The sequence below is a fragment of the Eumetopias jubatus genome, unplaced genomic scaffold, assembly GCF_037043125.1.
Source record: "Eumetopias jubatus isolate StellerSeaLion01/CBP00866 unplaced genomic scaffold, mEumJub1_p1.0 scaffold_4, whole genome shotgun sequence".
Classification (NCBI taxonomy): Eukaryota; Metazoa; Chordata; class Mammalia; order Carnivora; family Otariidae; genus Eumetopias; species Eumetopias jubatus.
The window spans coordinates 103,195,076-103,210,589 of record NW_028274810.1 but is presented as its reverse complement, the minus strand read 5'-3'; the positions used below and the strand labels follow the sequence as shown (position 1 = coordinate 103,210,589).

The window sequence follows — 15,514 nt, the reverse complement described above, 5'->3', positions numbered from 1 at the left end:
TGGATTCGCGAATACAGAATCCATGAGTAGCAAGGACGGGACGCGCTGGGAGCGGTGGACTCAGGCAGGGCTTGGGGCGCCGGCTGAAGCCAGCCCTCAGAGAGACAGGGGCGGCAGCAGAGACAGACAGACAGACTTGCACATGTGCTGGGACCACAGCCCATCCCACAGGGAACCTACCCACCCTCACCAATCAGCCATATACAGAAACTAAAACAGTGGTGGGCAAAGGCCATTTCCCAGACTGATTTCCCTTGGGGATGAGTCCGTCTGGTTCCACAGCTCAAGGGGCAACAGTGCAGGAACAGGAGCCAGACCGGGAGTCCGGAAGGTGGCGGAGCCCAGTGCTTCTGGAAGAGGCCCAGTCCGGGCAGGAAGCAGGCTCTGCACAGCGCCCCCATGATAAGGTGGCCCCAGGCCCAGAGCCATTAGCAGTAACAAAGAGTCACGACCCTGGTCTCACAGACAGGTGAGAAGTGAGTCCCACACACAGAAGTCAGACAGAGAGAGGAAAGACAGTTTTGCCACCAGAAGACGAGACTGAGGAGCCACATCTGCGCTGGGTAGAAGCATCCGGATCCTGAGGGGTCCAAGAGGCAGGGCAGGACTGGGTGGCATCCGGCAGGCTTTCTCCAGGCCATGTCCTGTGAGAGGCACAGGCTCTGGAGAATGGCCTCCCGAGCAGAAAGGCGGCCACAGGGTGGCCACGGCAGGGGACAGTATCCCGTGAAGAAAGAACAACAGGTCCTGGGGCTCAGCGCTTCCTAAGTTCTCGGCACTGAGCTTCACCAGCCCATTCCTCTGCTCCCCAAATGCATCTCCAGGGGCAGGTCCCAAGATTGTCCCCATTTTATGCAGAGCCTCTCCCCTGCCCACTCCCACATCCCCCTCAGAGCAGCTTCACCGTCTGAAGTGTCACCCCGTTCATTCCACCACCCAACCTCAGCGGCCAGGGCTAACGGAACCTCGGCAGAGCTGACCACCAGGGGGGACTCCTGGCCCTCATGCTCTGCGACTGGGGCTAGCTTTCCCATGTTTGTTGCCAAGCCTGTGGATGGGAACGCAATCCCCAGAAACAGCACTGCTCCTACAGGAAATTGGACCCCCTTCCCTCAGGGACCCCCACACATGCACTGCTGAGAAAATGGGGTTTACAGGCACAGAACAGGCGAGAACTCCCTGTAGTGACATCCTCTAGGGAAGTGCTCAGAAACACCCCCAGAGGAGACGAACCATGAGAGACGATGGACTCTGAAAAACAAACTGAGGGTTCTAGAGGGGAGGAGGGGGGGGGGATGGGCTAGCCTGGTGATGGGTATTCAAGAGGGCACGTTCTGCGTGGAGCACTGGGTGTTATGCACAAACAATGAATCATGGAACACTACATCAAAAACTAATGATGTAACGTATGGTGATTAACATAACGATAAAAAATTTAAAAAAAAAGAAGCACCCCCCCCCAGAGGCCCAACGAGCCCCCCCACGAGGTCCTAACAGGGTCCCACAGCCTTCCCGGGATGCAACTCTCCTGGAAGGGCACTTGATTCATCAGAACGCACCTCACCCGACAAACAGCATTGTAAGAGGGACAACAGAATGAGATGAGGTTGACGGCGCCCCAGGCAGGAGTCAAAGGAGTCTGAGCGTTTCTAAAACCCCTGTTGCCTTTGATGGCTGTGTGGGAGGACACATCCGCCCTTGCTTCAGTCCATCCAAGATATGAACGCTCCACCAAGAGCCCCGCACTATGCCCTCTCCCAGGCTCGGGGCGGCACACGCAGATCCACAGATGAATCACAGACAAACCCAAGGATCGGTGAACCCGTTTAGGGATATAAGGCATAAGCCAAACCTGGAGCAGTGCTTCGCTCTGGGGCGGTTCCCTGGGGAGTGAGTCTGGAAGGGAGGGCTCTCCTCGAAAATTACCTTTGTCAGGTTACACCTGGAGCTCACACAGGGCGGGCACCAGCTCTGCTCCTGCCACCCCACCACCACCCCTGCCTACCCGCAACCCGCGCCCACATGGGCCAAAACACAAGGTGAATCCCGGCAAGGACCCGAGTGGCCCCGGGAGCCTGAGAGATGAGCCCCACAGCCGCTGCAGTGCTTGGATGCTGTCCGACCTGTAACAGCAGGCCGGCGTGGGGGAAGCAGCATTTCCAAGGAGCACCTCAGGGGACTCCTGGGCAGCGACTCGGGAGGACCACATGGGACACCAACCAGAACAGGCCACTATGGGGCAGACCAGTGGACACGCAGTTCCGACAAAACACTTCTCCAGACAGCTCTGCCGAGCTCTGGTTTAACAGAGGAGGAAGCAGGGCCTGGGCCCAGTGCCCGGCCCAGGACGGGAGGGCCGATGGCAAAGGCCGCTTCAGGGGCACGTCCACATGAGTGGGCCTGCAGCATGGAGCAGCCACTCGGTTAAACCAAATGAAGGGACCCCAGGGGGAGGCAGCAAGGAGGGAAGGGTGGGGGACGCACGTCACGGAGGTGGGTGTTCAAACCACAAAGAAGAGGTCAGAGTGAAGCGAGTCTGCAGGTCAGGGAAGAAACTCATCGAAGGCTCCGTGTGAGGAGGATGGTCACGGAGGACGGACACGTGGCAAAAGGACGGCGGCCTTTCTCTGCCTCTCTGCCGGGCGCACGCCGCCGCCAGCCACGGTTCCCGGGACCCCCCCGAAGCACCACAGCCATCCACACCATGCATGGCGGCCTGTGGACACGGGCACAGAAGACCGAGCTTCCGTGCAGGTCTCCCCGGAGGCCATGCCCACTGCCGGACGCTGCCAGTCCACGGCTCACTCCCACCAAGCCCCCGGCGGCGGGCTGTGGCCAAGTGTTCCGGCCGCTGCAGATGCCTGTATGGTGTCGGCAGGCTTGGGGGAGCGTGCGGTCCTCCGCTTTCCTCCAGCACTAGCAGCCCTGTGAGGAAGTGGGCCCAGGACCCCTACACCCCCCTGAGCATCTGCCCAGGAAGCCTCCCCTGGCACTCCATTCAGTCCTGGCACTGGCCCCTGGCCTTCAGGTCCAGTTCTAGAAAACAGGCTTCCCACTCATATTTACGACTAAGTTTTCAATGCATTCAGCTACTTTATGCAAAGCTCTGTGCCTGCTCCAATGCAGGATGAGCGATCGGAGCCTTCTCCCAAACGAGAGAAATCTTCCTGGTCCCGATCCCCCCAGACCACCCCACACAATGACAGAGGCAGCAGCACGCCACCGGGCACGTGACTGGCACGCAGATCTGTGGCCACGAGAGCGGGCCAAGGAGCCCCAGCATGGAGACTTGCTCTAAGCAGGGCACGGGGCTCTCCTTGCAAGAAGCAGCTTCGGGAGCATGTGAGCAATTACCCTGGTGCTGACACAGCCGTCCAGGCCTGTCAAACCGAAGCAAGTAAAAAGGTCAGAACCAAGCGAGGAAGAGAAGACCACATTAGGGAGGCTGCATGGATTTCCTGGCTGCAGGAAGAGATGATGGACCTGTTAATCTGGACCGATTCGGAGAGCTTCCCTCTAAGAGCCGCTCGAGGACAAAGGCCTGCCTTCCTTCTGGGGAGTGACAGGGAACCACCAAGAGGGGCCACAGCTAGGACCGGTCATTTCCAGTCACTCCCGGGTTGAAAATTACTCTTCAAAAGTCAGTCCTCACACAGATGAGTCAAAGTGGGGGGTGGGGGGGAGGCTGGTGACGTGTCAATGTCCGTATCCTGGCCGTGACCTTGCATTACAATTTGGGGGAAACTGGGCAAAGGACACACAGAGTCTCTAGGCATTATTTATTAAAACCACATGAGAATCTAGAGTGACCTCGATAAAAATTTCAGTTAAAAACAACTCAATCCTCCTGTATGGTGGCATTTTACAAATGAACAAATATCCATGTCCCCATACGGCACCAAAATAAAATCAGACCCTCTGCAAACTGCAAGTGAAATCCACGGTCCCTGCCTTGGCCCTTTCAGGGCTATAAAATATTATTCAGCAGAGAAACCCTTTTCCAAGACTGAGTCACAAAAGCCTGAAACCCTGGGCAGGATTTATAACACAGACAGCAGGCCCAGTGCGAGCCGTAGATCAGCCTGGCGAGCCGCAAGTCAGGGGAAGACAGAGCAAAACAGGTTTCTTTTCTCAGATGGTCACCGGGGGACTTGGTGAGAAGCTGTGTTCCCATCGTCTCTTCCCGAGAAGAGGGAGTGCGCTCCCGCCCGCTGAAGTCAGCGCTCGCCGGCCCAAGCACATCATGGCTCTACTCCCAGGGTCCCTGGTCATTAGCTTTTAAACAACATAAACTGTCATCAGGGTTGCAATTTCTCAGACACTGCCTGCATCCAGTAAGTGTCCAGTGGCCAACAGGCCGCTCCACTGGGGGCGGGGGGGGGGGGGGACAGGAAGCCACCAGGATTCAGACTGCTTCTGAAGACATGATCTTTTAAGGGTGAGGCACTGGAATCAATGCCCTGGTCTGTACCTGGCCCCTTTGATTCCCCAGACCGACCTAAGATACAAGAGCAAACTCGGGGCCCTCGCAGCTGCCCTTTTGGCTCCAGTAGTGACCCGGAAGCAGCCCACAGACGAGCTACAGTACTTCCAAGTTTGATCTGCAGCTCTACCGACCCCACTGGCAAGTCACAGAATGATGGACAAACCTCAGGCCCCAACCACTGTCTGCCCACCCAGAAGCCCAGGTCAGAAAGACTTCCGGAAGCTGACTTGAAAGCAGGTGTGCACCTAGGATCTGGACATCAGCACGTAGCACAGCAGTACTTAGGGGGCCGAGGTCTCAGCACCAGATGCAAGGTTGTCATTTTGTTTTCAATGTCAATGGCGATGACCATGCAGCATTCTGTCTCCCTGTCTGACCCCTCCTTCCCTCGCAAGAGGACACAGGCAAATGACCGAGGGGGAGAAGACTTCCCATGTGGGGCTGTGGCGGGGGGGGGTGGCCGGAGCTTCGTAAGCCACGGCAGATCCGAAGCTGGGACCCCTCCTCGGACTTGTCCTGTTCATCGTTAATTTATCCTTTCTCGTGTATCATCATCTCTACTCAGGAACACTGGTGAAACAGTGACCTCGTGATAGTGACAACCACCCCAGGCCCATCCCAGAAATTCCCGGATTCAGGTAACAATGTCTGCATCCCAGCATGGACCAGAACTCCAAGTCATATGCAAGGACGCTGTTACTGAAAACATTCCCATACTGGAGCTGAGCTACCTCTTTTCTTTGGGGTCTTGAGTGTTTCTGTTCTAAGTCATACCCACACCCAATCCTGCTCTCCCCAGAACAGAACAGGGAGGGAGCCCACCCCAGACGAGAGGTTCCAGCAAAGCCAGTGGGAAAGGACTGGTGAGGCCCCTTCTCCTGGATTCCTCAGGTCAGACAAAAAGCCTCCGAAAGGGCCCAGAAGGAGCGTGAGGCCCAGGTCAAGACCTGTCAGCAGGCCTGAGAGCAGAGCACACCTCTGCGGTGACCTCCAGGCGGTGAAGGCGTTGTCCCTAACCCACCGCTGGAGAACCTAGTTCTAAAACACACCAAGACAGAGCCATGAGGCTTGCACGTGGACTTCAGTTTTCAAACATAAGTCACCGCACACCCACGTTCATAGCAGCGTTACGCACCACAGCCGAAAGGCAGAACCACCCGAGTGTCCGTGGACAGGTAAGTGGATAAAGATGTGGTCCAGGATGGACCTTGAGGACATGGGGCCGAGTGCAACAAGCCAGTCCCAGGAGGGGCAATACTGAGGAGGGGCCCGGAGAGTCACATTCACAGAGACGGGAAGCAGGATGGTGGTGGCCGGGGGCTGGGGAGCGGATGTGGGGGCTGTTATTTAGGGGGGACAGAGTTTCAGTTTGCGGACATGAGAAAGTTCTGGAGGTGGATGGTGGTGATGGTTGTACAAGAGGTGAAAGTACTTGCTGCCACTGAACTGCACACTTACAAATGATTAAAATAGTAAATTTATGTTCTATTTCACCACAATATAAAAATAACAGTAATCAAGCCCCTGATATGGTCCAGTAAGGCTGAGAACTAGCAACAGTGGTTTTCCTGACCTTGGTCATAAAGACATGAACTATTTGTCTTACAAAAGCATTTCCCAAGAGAAGGAAACAGAAGTGACTTGAGGGATGTGAGACGCTGCTCAGAAGGGACTACAAAGAGAGATGGCATCGCCCTGCTCCTCTCCCTTCCCCTCCCCTCCCCTCCTCCCCCTCTGCCCCTCCCACCACCACCCCTACCAGGCTGTTTGCTGAGGGTGCCTAGCCATGCCCAGCCCACCTCCCACCACAGAGCCTGATCCCTGCAAGGTCTGAGCATCAAATAATGCAGACTCACCAAACGGAGAGAGACAGAGCAGCCCTTACCCTTCTCTCTGTGAGCTGGAAGGAGGCCGGGTATGTGCTGCAGACCAGACACCAGAAGGTTCTCGGGAAGAAGGTGGAACACAGGCTCCAGGAGCGGGTGGGGCCTCAGGACATACTGCAGGCTACAGCTCTCAAGCAGGGTCATGTGTCTGTTTTCTGGGGGAGAAAACACCTATGTACAGCTGGAACCAAAGGCCCTCTCGGTCAAACCAGCCAATAAACTGAGCATCTAAGAAAGAAACACCACAAACAGAAAATGTATTTTTCCATGGAGAAAGGGGAATTGTTCTGTTAGTTCAGCCCAAAAAGCAAAAAAGAATCAATCCTTAGTAACTCTGCTAAAACTGCAGTGACAGAGATACTTGTTTTTAATGCAACTTAACAAAATCTCTCCTGCTCACCTCCCCCCCCACCACCCCCGAGTGGTGAAGTCCAGGCACTTCCTGCTCCCCATCATCGGGTGGGGCTAGAAGGCACCTGGGCCCCAGCTGGCCTCCGTCTCCCATTGGGCAGCAGGACTAGGCCCTGGGGGCAGCATCCTCTGAGACAGAGCCCTGCCCTCAAGGACACACGCTCTGCTGGGGCAACCAAGACACAAACACACCAATACCCATAGCACAAGGGAGAACGGGCTCGAACCCCAGGAAAGGTGCAGATAGCGGACAGTGAGCTAGGGAGAAGTGGATGAGGGAGAGCATCCTGGAGAAAGCAGCAGCTGAGAAAGGCCCAGACACAGAGCTCCGGAAGGTGGAGGGAACAGCACCCACAGAAACTGGGGTACAAGAGGCAGAGCCCAGAATCACAGGGCCCTGGGGTTCAGGGGGACCAGGGACATGCGCTCTACTCATCCCCACCAAAGAGTCTTGCTTGGGCTTGATTTCTTCCACTGACAGGAGCCTCACCACCTCCTGAGGCAAACTACGTGATTTCATGATAAAAGAACTAAATATGACCTACTGCATTCATTAGAAAAAGAAATTAATGAAAACTATGTTTTTCATACCTAACCACTACAAACATGTAGTCTGCTTACTTTAAAATTTTAAATGCCCTGAAAGGCCCCCTCCCATGTGGCTGGTTGGCAAACAGGAGAAATGTTACAAACTAGCCCCCAGGCCCAGCACCGCAGCTTCTGAGAGTTCAACCCACAGCTGCGTGGGCATAGGTGCAAAAGGGCCGCCGTCCACACCAGCACGGCTGTGCGAAGAAGGGGGGGCTTTCTAGGCACCTAGAGGAGACCTTCTCTAAGGTAAACCATTCACGGAAAAATAAGAGATGGACATGCACCTCTGCTCCTGTCCCAGTACAAAGACCCCCAGGGTCCAGGAGGCTGAGAGAGGCCACCTGAGGTGCAGGGGAGGGAGCAGAGTGGTGGGGGAGGAGGCCTCAATGAATCTTTCCATGCTTTTTTATGTTATTTTAATTCTGAATCATGTGAATGTATTGCCCATTCAGGCAAGAAATGCGTACATTTCTGGAAATGCCCACGAGGAGGTGGGCTACCAGCCACGCGGCCCCTCCTCAGGCACTCCCACACCACACAACCTTCCCATGCTGCCCCAGGACAAGGTGCTGGTTGTGCACATCCTTCAAAAGGTTCTGATCCAGGGGCACCTGGCTGGCTCAGTCGATGGAGCATGTGACTCTTGATCTCAAGGTCATGAGTTCAAGCCCCATGTTGGGCGTGAAGCCTACTTAATATAAAATAAGAAATTAAAAAAAAAAAAAGTCCTGATCCTAAGGATGCCCCAGGACACAAAATGCTGGCAAAGTAATGATTAGACTCAACTGAGAAATAACCTAAGAGCCAATCTTTATCAGTAAAATTAAGCTTCAGACTAATCCCTCCTCTACTGTGAAATTTTCACCAAATTCAGCAGGCAGTGGAAGGGATGGGGTTGGCTTGATTTTTAACTCAGACCATGGGGCATACTCAAAATTCCCATCACAGAATCCAGGCAACAACTCAAAGACACAGAAAGTCACCTTCCCAAACAGATCCAGCTCCAACCACTGGACCCCCCCACCACCACACCCCTGCCCTGGGCAACACGGGCCTCCACCCCGGGCCTCCACCCCGGGCCTCCACCCCGGGCCTCCAAGATGGCTTCCACCGGGCGCCCCTGTCCATCCTCCACACGGCCCTCCGGGTCACGGAGGTGCGGCAGGAAGCCCTGCTCTGCATCAGGCAGGCGCCCCCGGCTGCTGGGCCTCGAGGAGGATGGCGGGCACCCCTGCAGGACGGTCCTCTGCAGTCGGGCACAGCTGGATGGACTTGCCGAGCCGGACTTAGAACCCATGCACCTTGCAGTGAAAGGTTTCTGGTGCCGGCGTGGCCGCTGACAAACAGCAGCTACTTCCTCTGGTGGGCACAGCCACTGCCCCTGAGCCTGGGAGGCCCACAGCCCTCCCTCCCAGGGGCTCGGGGCTGCCTCTCCCGGGCCTGTCCGCACAAAGCAACACCCTCCCCTCAGGCCTGCGTGTCATGGATCCCGCAGTTGTGTCAATAATCCAAGCCCACGGTACACTTTGCCCTAATCCGCTAAATACATCAGCCAAGCTGACAATGGTTTAGGCTGAGAAAGAGCACAAGATGCACTCAAAGTGGGTAACCCTTGGGAAAGTTATAGGGAGGACAGGAGGAAGGACGGGAAGACTTCCAAAGCAACGCTGCAGGCCCGGCCGGGAGGGCTGCATCTCTTACCTTCGACGGGGTCCTGGAGCCGCGGGTGCAGGAGGGCTCGGGGGGTGCCGTGATACAGCCTCAACCTGCAAAACAAGCCCACAGAGCGCACGTCAGCCCTCTGCATCTTGCCTTCAGTCCCGAAACGTCAGCCACACTTCTCACCCCACACCTGCTAGAGCCTTCTCAATGCCATACAATCACATCCTCTGCAGAAAAGAGACAGCTGGGCCGAGCAGCAGCCCCAGTGCCCCCAGAGCTCCCAGCCACACACCTCCAGTGCACAGAGAGCATCGCCTCAATGCACCCAAGGCCCAGGGGCTAGAAACACTACACCAGGGAATTTTATCATCTCTGACGCGTCCCACAAAAGACAACATCTGAGGAATCCTCAAGGCTGCGTATCTAGAGCAGTGGTTCTCACCCAGGGATGATACTGCCTCGCAGGGGACATTGTCCAGCGATATTTCTGATCGTCACAGCTGGGAGGGGAGAGGGGTGCTTCTGGCATCTGCTGGGTAAGGCCTGGGATGCTCTAGACGCCCTGCAGTGCACAAGGACAGCCCCCACAGTAAGGACAAGTCCAGCCCCGAATGTCAGCGAGCCGAGGCTAAGAAGCCCCGCCCAGAGTGACAACAGAAACTTCAGCCCCAGCTGACGGGGTGACACTGTTCGTGAAGAACATACTATTTAGCACCCACGGAACCTTACTGATGTGGGAAACAAAGGCAGGAGAAAAATGACTACCTACAGCCCACTGACAAGTCCTTGAAACAGGCACAGCGACCTTCCTCTAGGGACTCAGCTGCCTCGGTGTTAATACTTCGCTAAAGGCAAAAGGCAGTCTTAGCCCAACCCCCAGGACCCTCTAAGTCTACTTTAACATAGAAAAATTCCTTTGGAAACCTCCTGTATCTCTATCCCCCTCAAGATACATGTTGGCAATCATCCCCCAAGCATATGGCCCACCGATATACACCTGAAGGGTCTCATGACTCAGGTTTTATTAGACGGTAATAAATGACCTTTTCCCAACAATAGCTCAAGACCCTGGAAACCTTGCTTCCGAATTCCTTGGAGACTTACGCTCTCCCTGAACCCCTCCCGACTTGAAAGTGTATAATGGGCCACCACTCACGACGCCGGTGCAGCTCTTCCTGCCCACAGGTCCTGTGTCCGGGCTTTTTGTACCAAAGATGTCTCAAGAATTCTTTCTTGGCCGTCGGCTTCGAACCCTAACGCCTTCCCTACATCACTTAGGACATGCGTAGCATTATCTCTCACGCCCAGATGATGAATCAGAGTCAAGAGTTTGGGTGACTGGCCTAAAACGCCACGGGAATAAGAGAGCGCCCACCGCCATCGACTCCCACACCCAGGGCCTGAGCCAGTCCTGCTCCGGCCTAGGGGACACGTCCTCGGCTTACTCAGAAATGGCAAACAGTTAATCCCACAGGACACACTGTTAGGAACAGACCGCAAGTTGACCATCATAAAGCTTTCTAGTATGGCCAATGATGAGCAGTTAATTCTCCACAAAACGATGCTGGAAACCCCCAAGGATGAAGAAACACGAGGCAGATACCGCTTGTCCTGGGAGGCAGAGGTAGGAGATTCCAGCTTGTTGCCGAAGATCCGAAGAATTCCAAACCCACACGACAGAGCCTGGAGGGAGCCGTCCCGCTTCCGGCCTTCAGTGACCACCTCGACCACAGCTACCACATTAGGGTGGTTTAAGGACGTGTGGAAGTACACAGGCTGCAAAACAGAAGCCACAATTTTGGTGATGGACTGACCATCCGCCCGCTGCCGAGAGAGTACAGAAAAGGTGCAGGTGCGTTCGCTCGGCCGTCGTATAAACGCCACAAGCGTGTGGCCACATGGAACCCCGAGTCCCCTCCAGGGCACCGCAGGAGAGAGCAGGCACAGTACAGTAGCTCCCTCGGAGTCAAGGAACGCTCCGGAGTGCCCAAAACCCAGGACATCAGACTACTGGCTTATACTCCAGGAGCTTCCCACCCACAGAAAAGGCCGACAGACAGCAGGTCCTCCGTGTGCCACCCCATGGCCCGGCGAGGACCTGGTCACCGCGTGCACGCGCGCACACACACACACACCTGCTGAGCCACTTCACGGAGCACTCGCTGCATAAAATCTCAACACAACTCGCCAACACTGACTGTAATCCCTGAGCTATGGGTAACCATTATGAAGTTACCTAAACTAATGCTCTTTAAACTAAGCAGGAGCCTTAGATTTCTGGAAATGCTTTGTAATTATCCCCAGTTCAGAGCCCAACTAATATCTTTTTACAACAAAAAATCGCTTTGACATCATTTTCTTACAAGATTTTTTTTTTTGGATGGAAGCCAAGCAGATGGTATTCAAGTTACTCTTAAAAGGTTTCCCACCTGTATGTTCCCACTCCCTCCAATGCAAATGGAGCCCCAGCTGGGCCCCATCCGTGCCCAGCACCAGGGGGGCGGTGGAATGGGTCAGATCCACCTGCGTCCAGCCAGCCTCACTCTGATGTGTGCTCCCAGAGGGAAAGAAAGCACCTCTGCTCTGCCGTGGCTTCCTTCTACCTCATGAAGCCCAGACCGGCTGCTTTTGCCTGGGTGGCTCAGTTGGTTAAGGAACTGCCTTCAGCACAGGTCATGGTCCTGGAGTCCCGGGATCGAGTCCCACATCGGGCTCGCCGCTCATCGGGGAGTCTGCTTCTCCCTCTGACCCTCCCCTCTCTCATGTGCTCTCTCTCTCTCATTCTCTCTCTCTCAAATAAATAAAAGAAAAAATAAAATAAAACTGATAAACGTCGTAGGCACAGAAGATGGAGACAGCGGGGTTTTGCAGAACAAACCTAGATGGAGGCACTGAGCTGTGGCTCTGGATGCAGAGGAGTCCCCGGAACTGCATCTGGGGGACAAGCTCGGGTGCTGGGCCACCCGCTGAGCACAAAGACCACCCCCCCCCCACCAAGGCAAGGAGCGGTATGGCAGGGCCAGGCTGGGCCGCTGCGAGGACGTGATTTAAACGTGGACTAATCCCCATTAACGAGTCATTACTATGGTGTCACCGGGAAAACATTTACTGTAATCACAGACTGTCAGCCCAGGATAACAGAGGGACACATTAAAACATCAGCCATGAGATATAAATCGTTATTCTATTATCTTTTATTGCAAAATGATGAAATAATGACCACTTACCGCTGACAGGTGGTTGGACCAAAAGAGAATTATGTTTCTGTTTCCAAGACTCGAGAACTGTTTCCGAAAGCCCCGCTGTGGAGTTGGGTCTGTCCCTGTCTCACCTCTTATATTTAGACCTGTGCACATCCGTGTTAGGAACCCTGCCCGCTTTCCCTTTTGGCAGTGAAACTAATATTTTAAACCCTGATGCAAAGCCGCAGCCATCGCCCACTTAGAGGTCACCTTGAAACTGCTCTGCCTGGAGGCCATGGGACCAGCTGCTTCGGCATGTCCCGAGTTCAGATCTATGGCTGCCCCCTCTCCCTTCCGTTTACCCCCAAAAACAACCGTTCTGAGACCAAATCAACAAGAGCAGAGCCCCGTTGTTGTCTGCAAAGACCCCATCTTCAACCAGGAGGGTCGGCGGCTGGAAGTGCAGCATCCTGACCACGACCCGAGGTCTGATGGGTGTTACCATGAAGGGCACGTGCTCTTTTCCAAACATAATTTACGGACCCTTCAGTGTGGGAACAGCACCGCGCTGAAGAATTTCTAAGGAACCTGAAAACACAATCCCACCCTCAATTTCAGGGTTCAAAGGTAAAGGCTAGATTAGGCAGGCATAAGACACAAACCGTGCTCAGGACCGACCAGAAGCATGTGGAAGTAAAAGCCTCCCAGGGGTGAGAGCCCCAGGCAGCAAACCAAGGACGCCTGACCCAACTGCCGTTTCCACCTGCCCCAGCCATGCAGCCTTTCGCCGGCGGATCCAGAATTCCCTGGTCAGCGCCAGTGAGGCAATCTCCTTGGATGACCCCTCTCGCCTACCCCCCCAGGAAGGTCACCTTGCCTGAAAAGTTTCTCTTTGCTGGAAACCTCTTCCCACCCCTTCTGTCTATAAAAGCCTTTCACTTTGTCTAGCTCCCCGGAGCTCCTTTCTATTTGCTAGATGGGATTCTGCCCAATTCATGAGTCGTGAATAAAGCCAATTAGATCTTCAAATTTACTCAGTTGATTTTTGGTTTTTAACAAGCTTTAATCCCCTGGTCACCTTGCAGGGACTGTCCCCAGGAGGGCAAAGTCGGGCCAGCCCGGCTCACCTGTACCTAGGCGCCATGCCCGCCACACATCCCACCAGCACTCAGCTGAGCAAAAACTGCAAACAAGCCCTCAGTCTAAGGACATTTAATTAACACCGTGCAGCAAGCTTTGAGAGGAAGATCCTATGCATCAACTGAAATTGCATGATTAAAAGTTTGAGTCAAGCCCATCAAATTACCTGCAAGAGAGGGCCTCTCAAGACCAAAGAGGGGGGCCCTCATTCACCCCAGTCACATCCCACTCATCTACATTTGACAGGTTTCCTCCCTGACAGGATAAACAGATTAATAAATCATGGAAATGCTCCTGTCTTAATGCCTTCATCTTCAAAAACACGGACACCATTTTGCCTCAGGGCCAGGTCCCCATTTCTCACCCACATGACAGAACTGAAATTGGGCCTCTGGTGATGTGCCTCCCTGGAGAGGCTGCAGCCATGCATCCCCAACGGCACCACCACCCAACCTGCCCCCTTCAGTCCCAAGCAGAAGGCTGGGCAGCACAGCCAGGGAAGAGCAGAGCGGAGATCACAACAGTGCCTTCCAAATAACTCTTTTTAAATCAATTTTTAATAAAATATCTTCAGGAAGGCAGATAATTTACAAACACTTCCTGCAGCTTCCCCCTTGAGGCTCAGATGGCTTCCTGTACACTTTCCACCATAAGACTGAGCGCTCCAAGCACAGGGAACTCGGCTACGCGAAACTCTCTGCTGGGAAATGTGAAGTCTCCAGTTCCAAAGTCAAAAACTTCTGTTCACCCAGGACAGAGCCCACCATTACCCACAGCAAGCGACACACGAGGATCCAGACCCACCAGGAGACTTGTCCAGCCCCAAACGTCAGCAAGCCGAGGCTGAGAAGCACTGTGCAGAGTGACAACGTAAACTTCAGCCCTGGCTGACGGGGTGACATGCTGCCTTCTCCGTCCCGCTGTGTCCAGCTCCTGAACAGAGCCTGGCACCATGTGCTTGCTGAACAGATGCCCACTGCCTACACGGTGTCTGCTCATGAAGACATATTATTTAGCAGTGACATAACCTTATGCACAGCCTTATCTCTCACGCCCAGACGATGAATCAGAGTCAAGAGTTTGGGTCACTGGTCTAAAACCCGGAATAAGTGAAAGCCCACCGCCATCGACTCCCACACCCAGGGCCTGAGCCAGTCCCGCTCCGGCCTAAAGGACACTTCCTTGGCTTACTCAGAAAAGTAAGCAACCTCAAATACCCCACAGTATATATACTATTACGAACAAACAACACAAGTTGACAAATTTAAAGCTTTCTCTCGTCCCCCATGGCAGGTAGTTAAATCTCCATGCAATGAAGGCCCAATACTAGAAGCACCCTGGAGAGCGGTCACCCCCCCACTTCTGGCTCCTGGTCCCTGGGGTGCTCTCTGCAGAGCCAGAGAGGATGGGGCCCTCGGCAGAGGGAGGCTCTCCACGGTCAGCACCTGAGCAAGGACGCTGCCCGCCGGCTCCTGCCGTGGCCACGTACCCTGGGGAGCAGCCCAGACGACCCGTGAGAGGCAGCGTGGCTGTGGAGGAGGACCAGCGCACGTTCCAGAAGCAGGGGATTAACCAAGTCACTGAGAAGAGCTTCCAGAGTTTCCTTGGGATTACACTGATATTCCTTGACAGCATGCGCTTTTAAAGAGAGCATTACATGGCTCCCTTTACTCTGATGAATGAGAACATTCAAGGACATCTCCTCATGGTGTTGGTTAAGTGAAGCAGAAGCAACACAATTAGCTTTATCTCGAGCTCGGATGCCTGGTTTCCCTACTCCTCTGGGAACAGCCGGGGCTGAGGCAAAGCCAGGGCGGGAGCGAGCCCCGTCTGCACGGCGGGCACGTGTGGAGAAGCCCCAGGACTCCTGCCCACTCACTCCCGTAAGTTAGGAGGAGGAGGAAAAACGGCACTGTCACGGGAAGCCTGCGCGTGGTTAGTTGAGGGCAGAATTTAAAGGAGAATTACGTCCATCTCAGAAAGAAAATGTAGAAACTGCATGGTACTTTGGCTTTCCAGATTATTTTTTAAAAGATACTTTTTGGGAGGTTGAACAAATTATTAACCATCTCAGCAAAAGTGAAAGGCAATTCCTATCTACACGGGGATGGCCTGGAAGGGCGGCTCAGCACTCTGGTCTCGGAGCTGAGAGGCTC

General features: G+C 54.4%; 1 protein-coding gene across 5 annotated transcripts in view; it reads right to left on the bottom strand.

Annotated features, from left to right (window-relative positions):
- NPHP4 (nephrocystin 4) overlaps positions 1-15,514 on the bottom strand; it is a 109,882-nt gene that overhangs the window by 79,859 nt on the left and 14,509 nt on the right. For all 5 annotated transcript variants that reach the window (XM_028108541.2, XM_028108544.2, XM_028108545.2 and 2 more), the window contains exons 4-6: positions 10,640-10,812; positions 9,076-9,140; positions 6,372-6,527 (exon numbers count right to left, since the gene is read on the bottom strand). In XM_028108541.2, the coding sequence (XP_027964342.2) occupies positions 6,372-6,527; positions 9,076-9,140; positions 10,640-10,812 (394 nt within the window). The remainder of the gene's footprint in view (positions 1-6,371; positions 6,528-9,075; positions 9,141-10,639; positions 10,813-15,514) is intronic.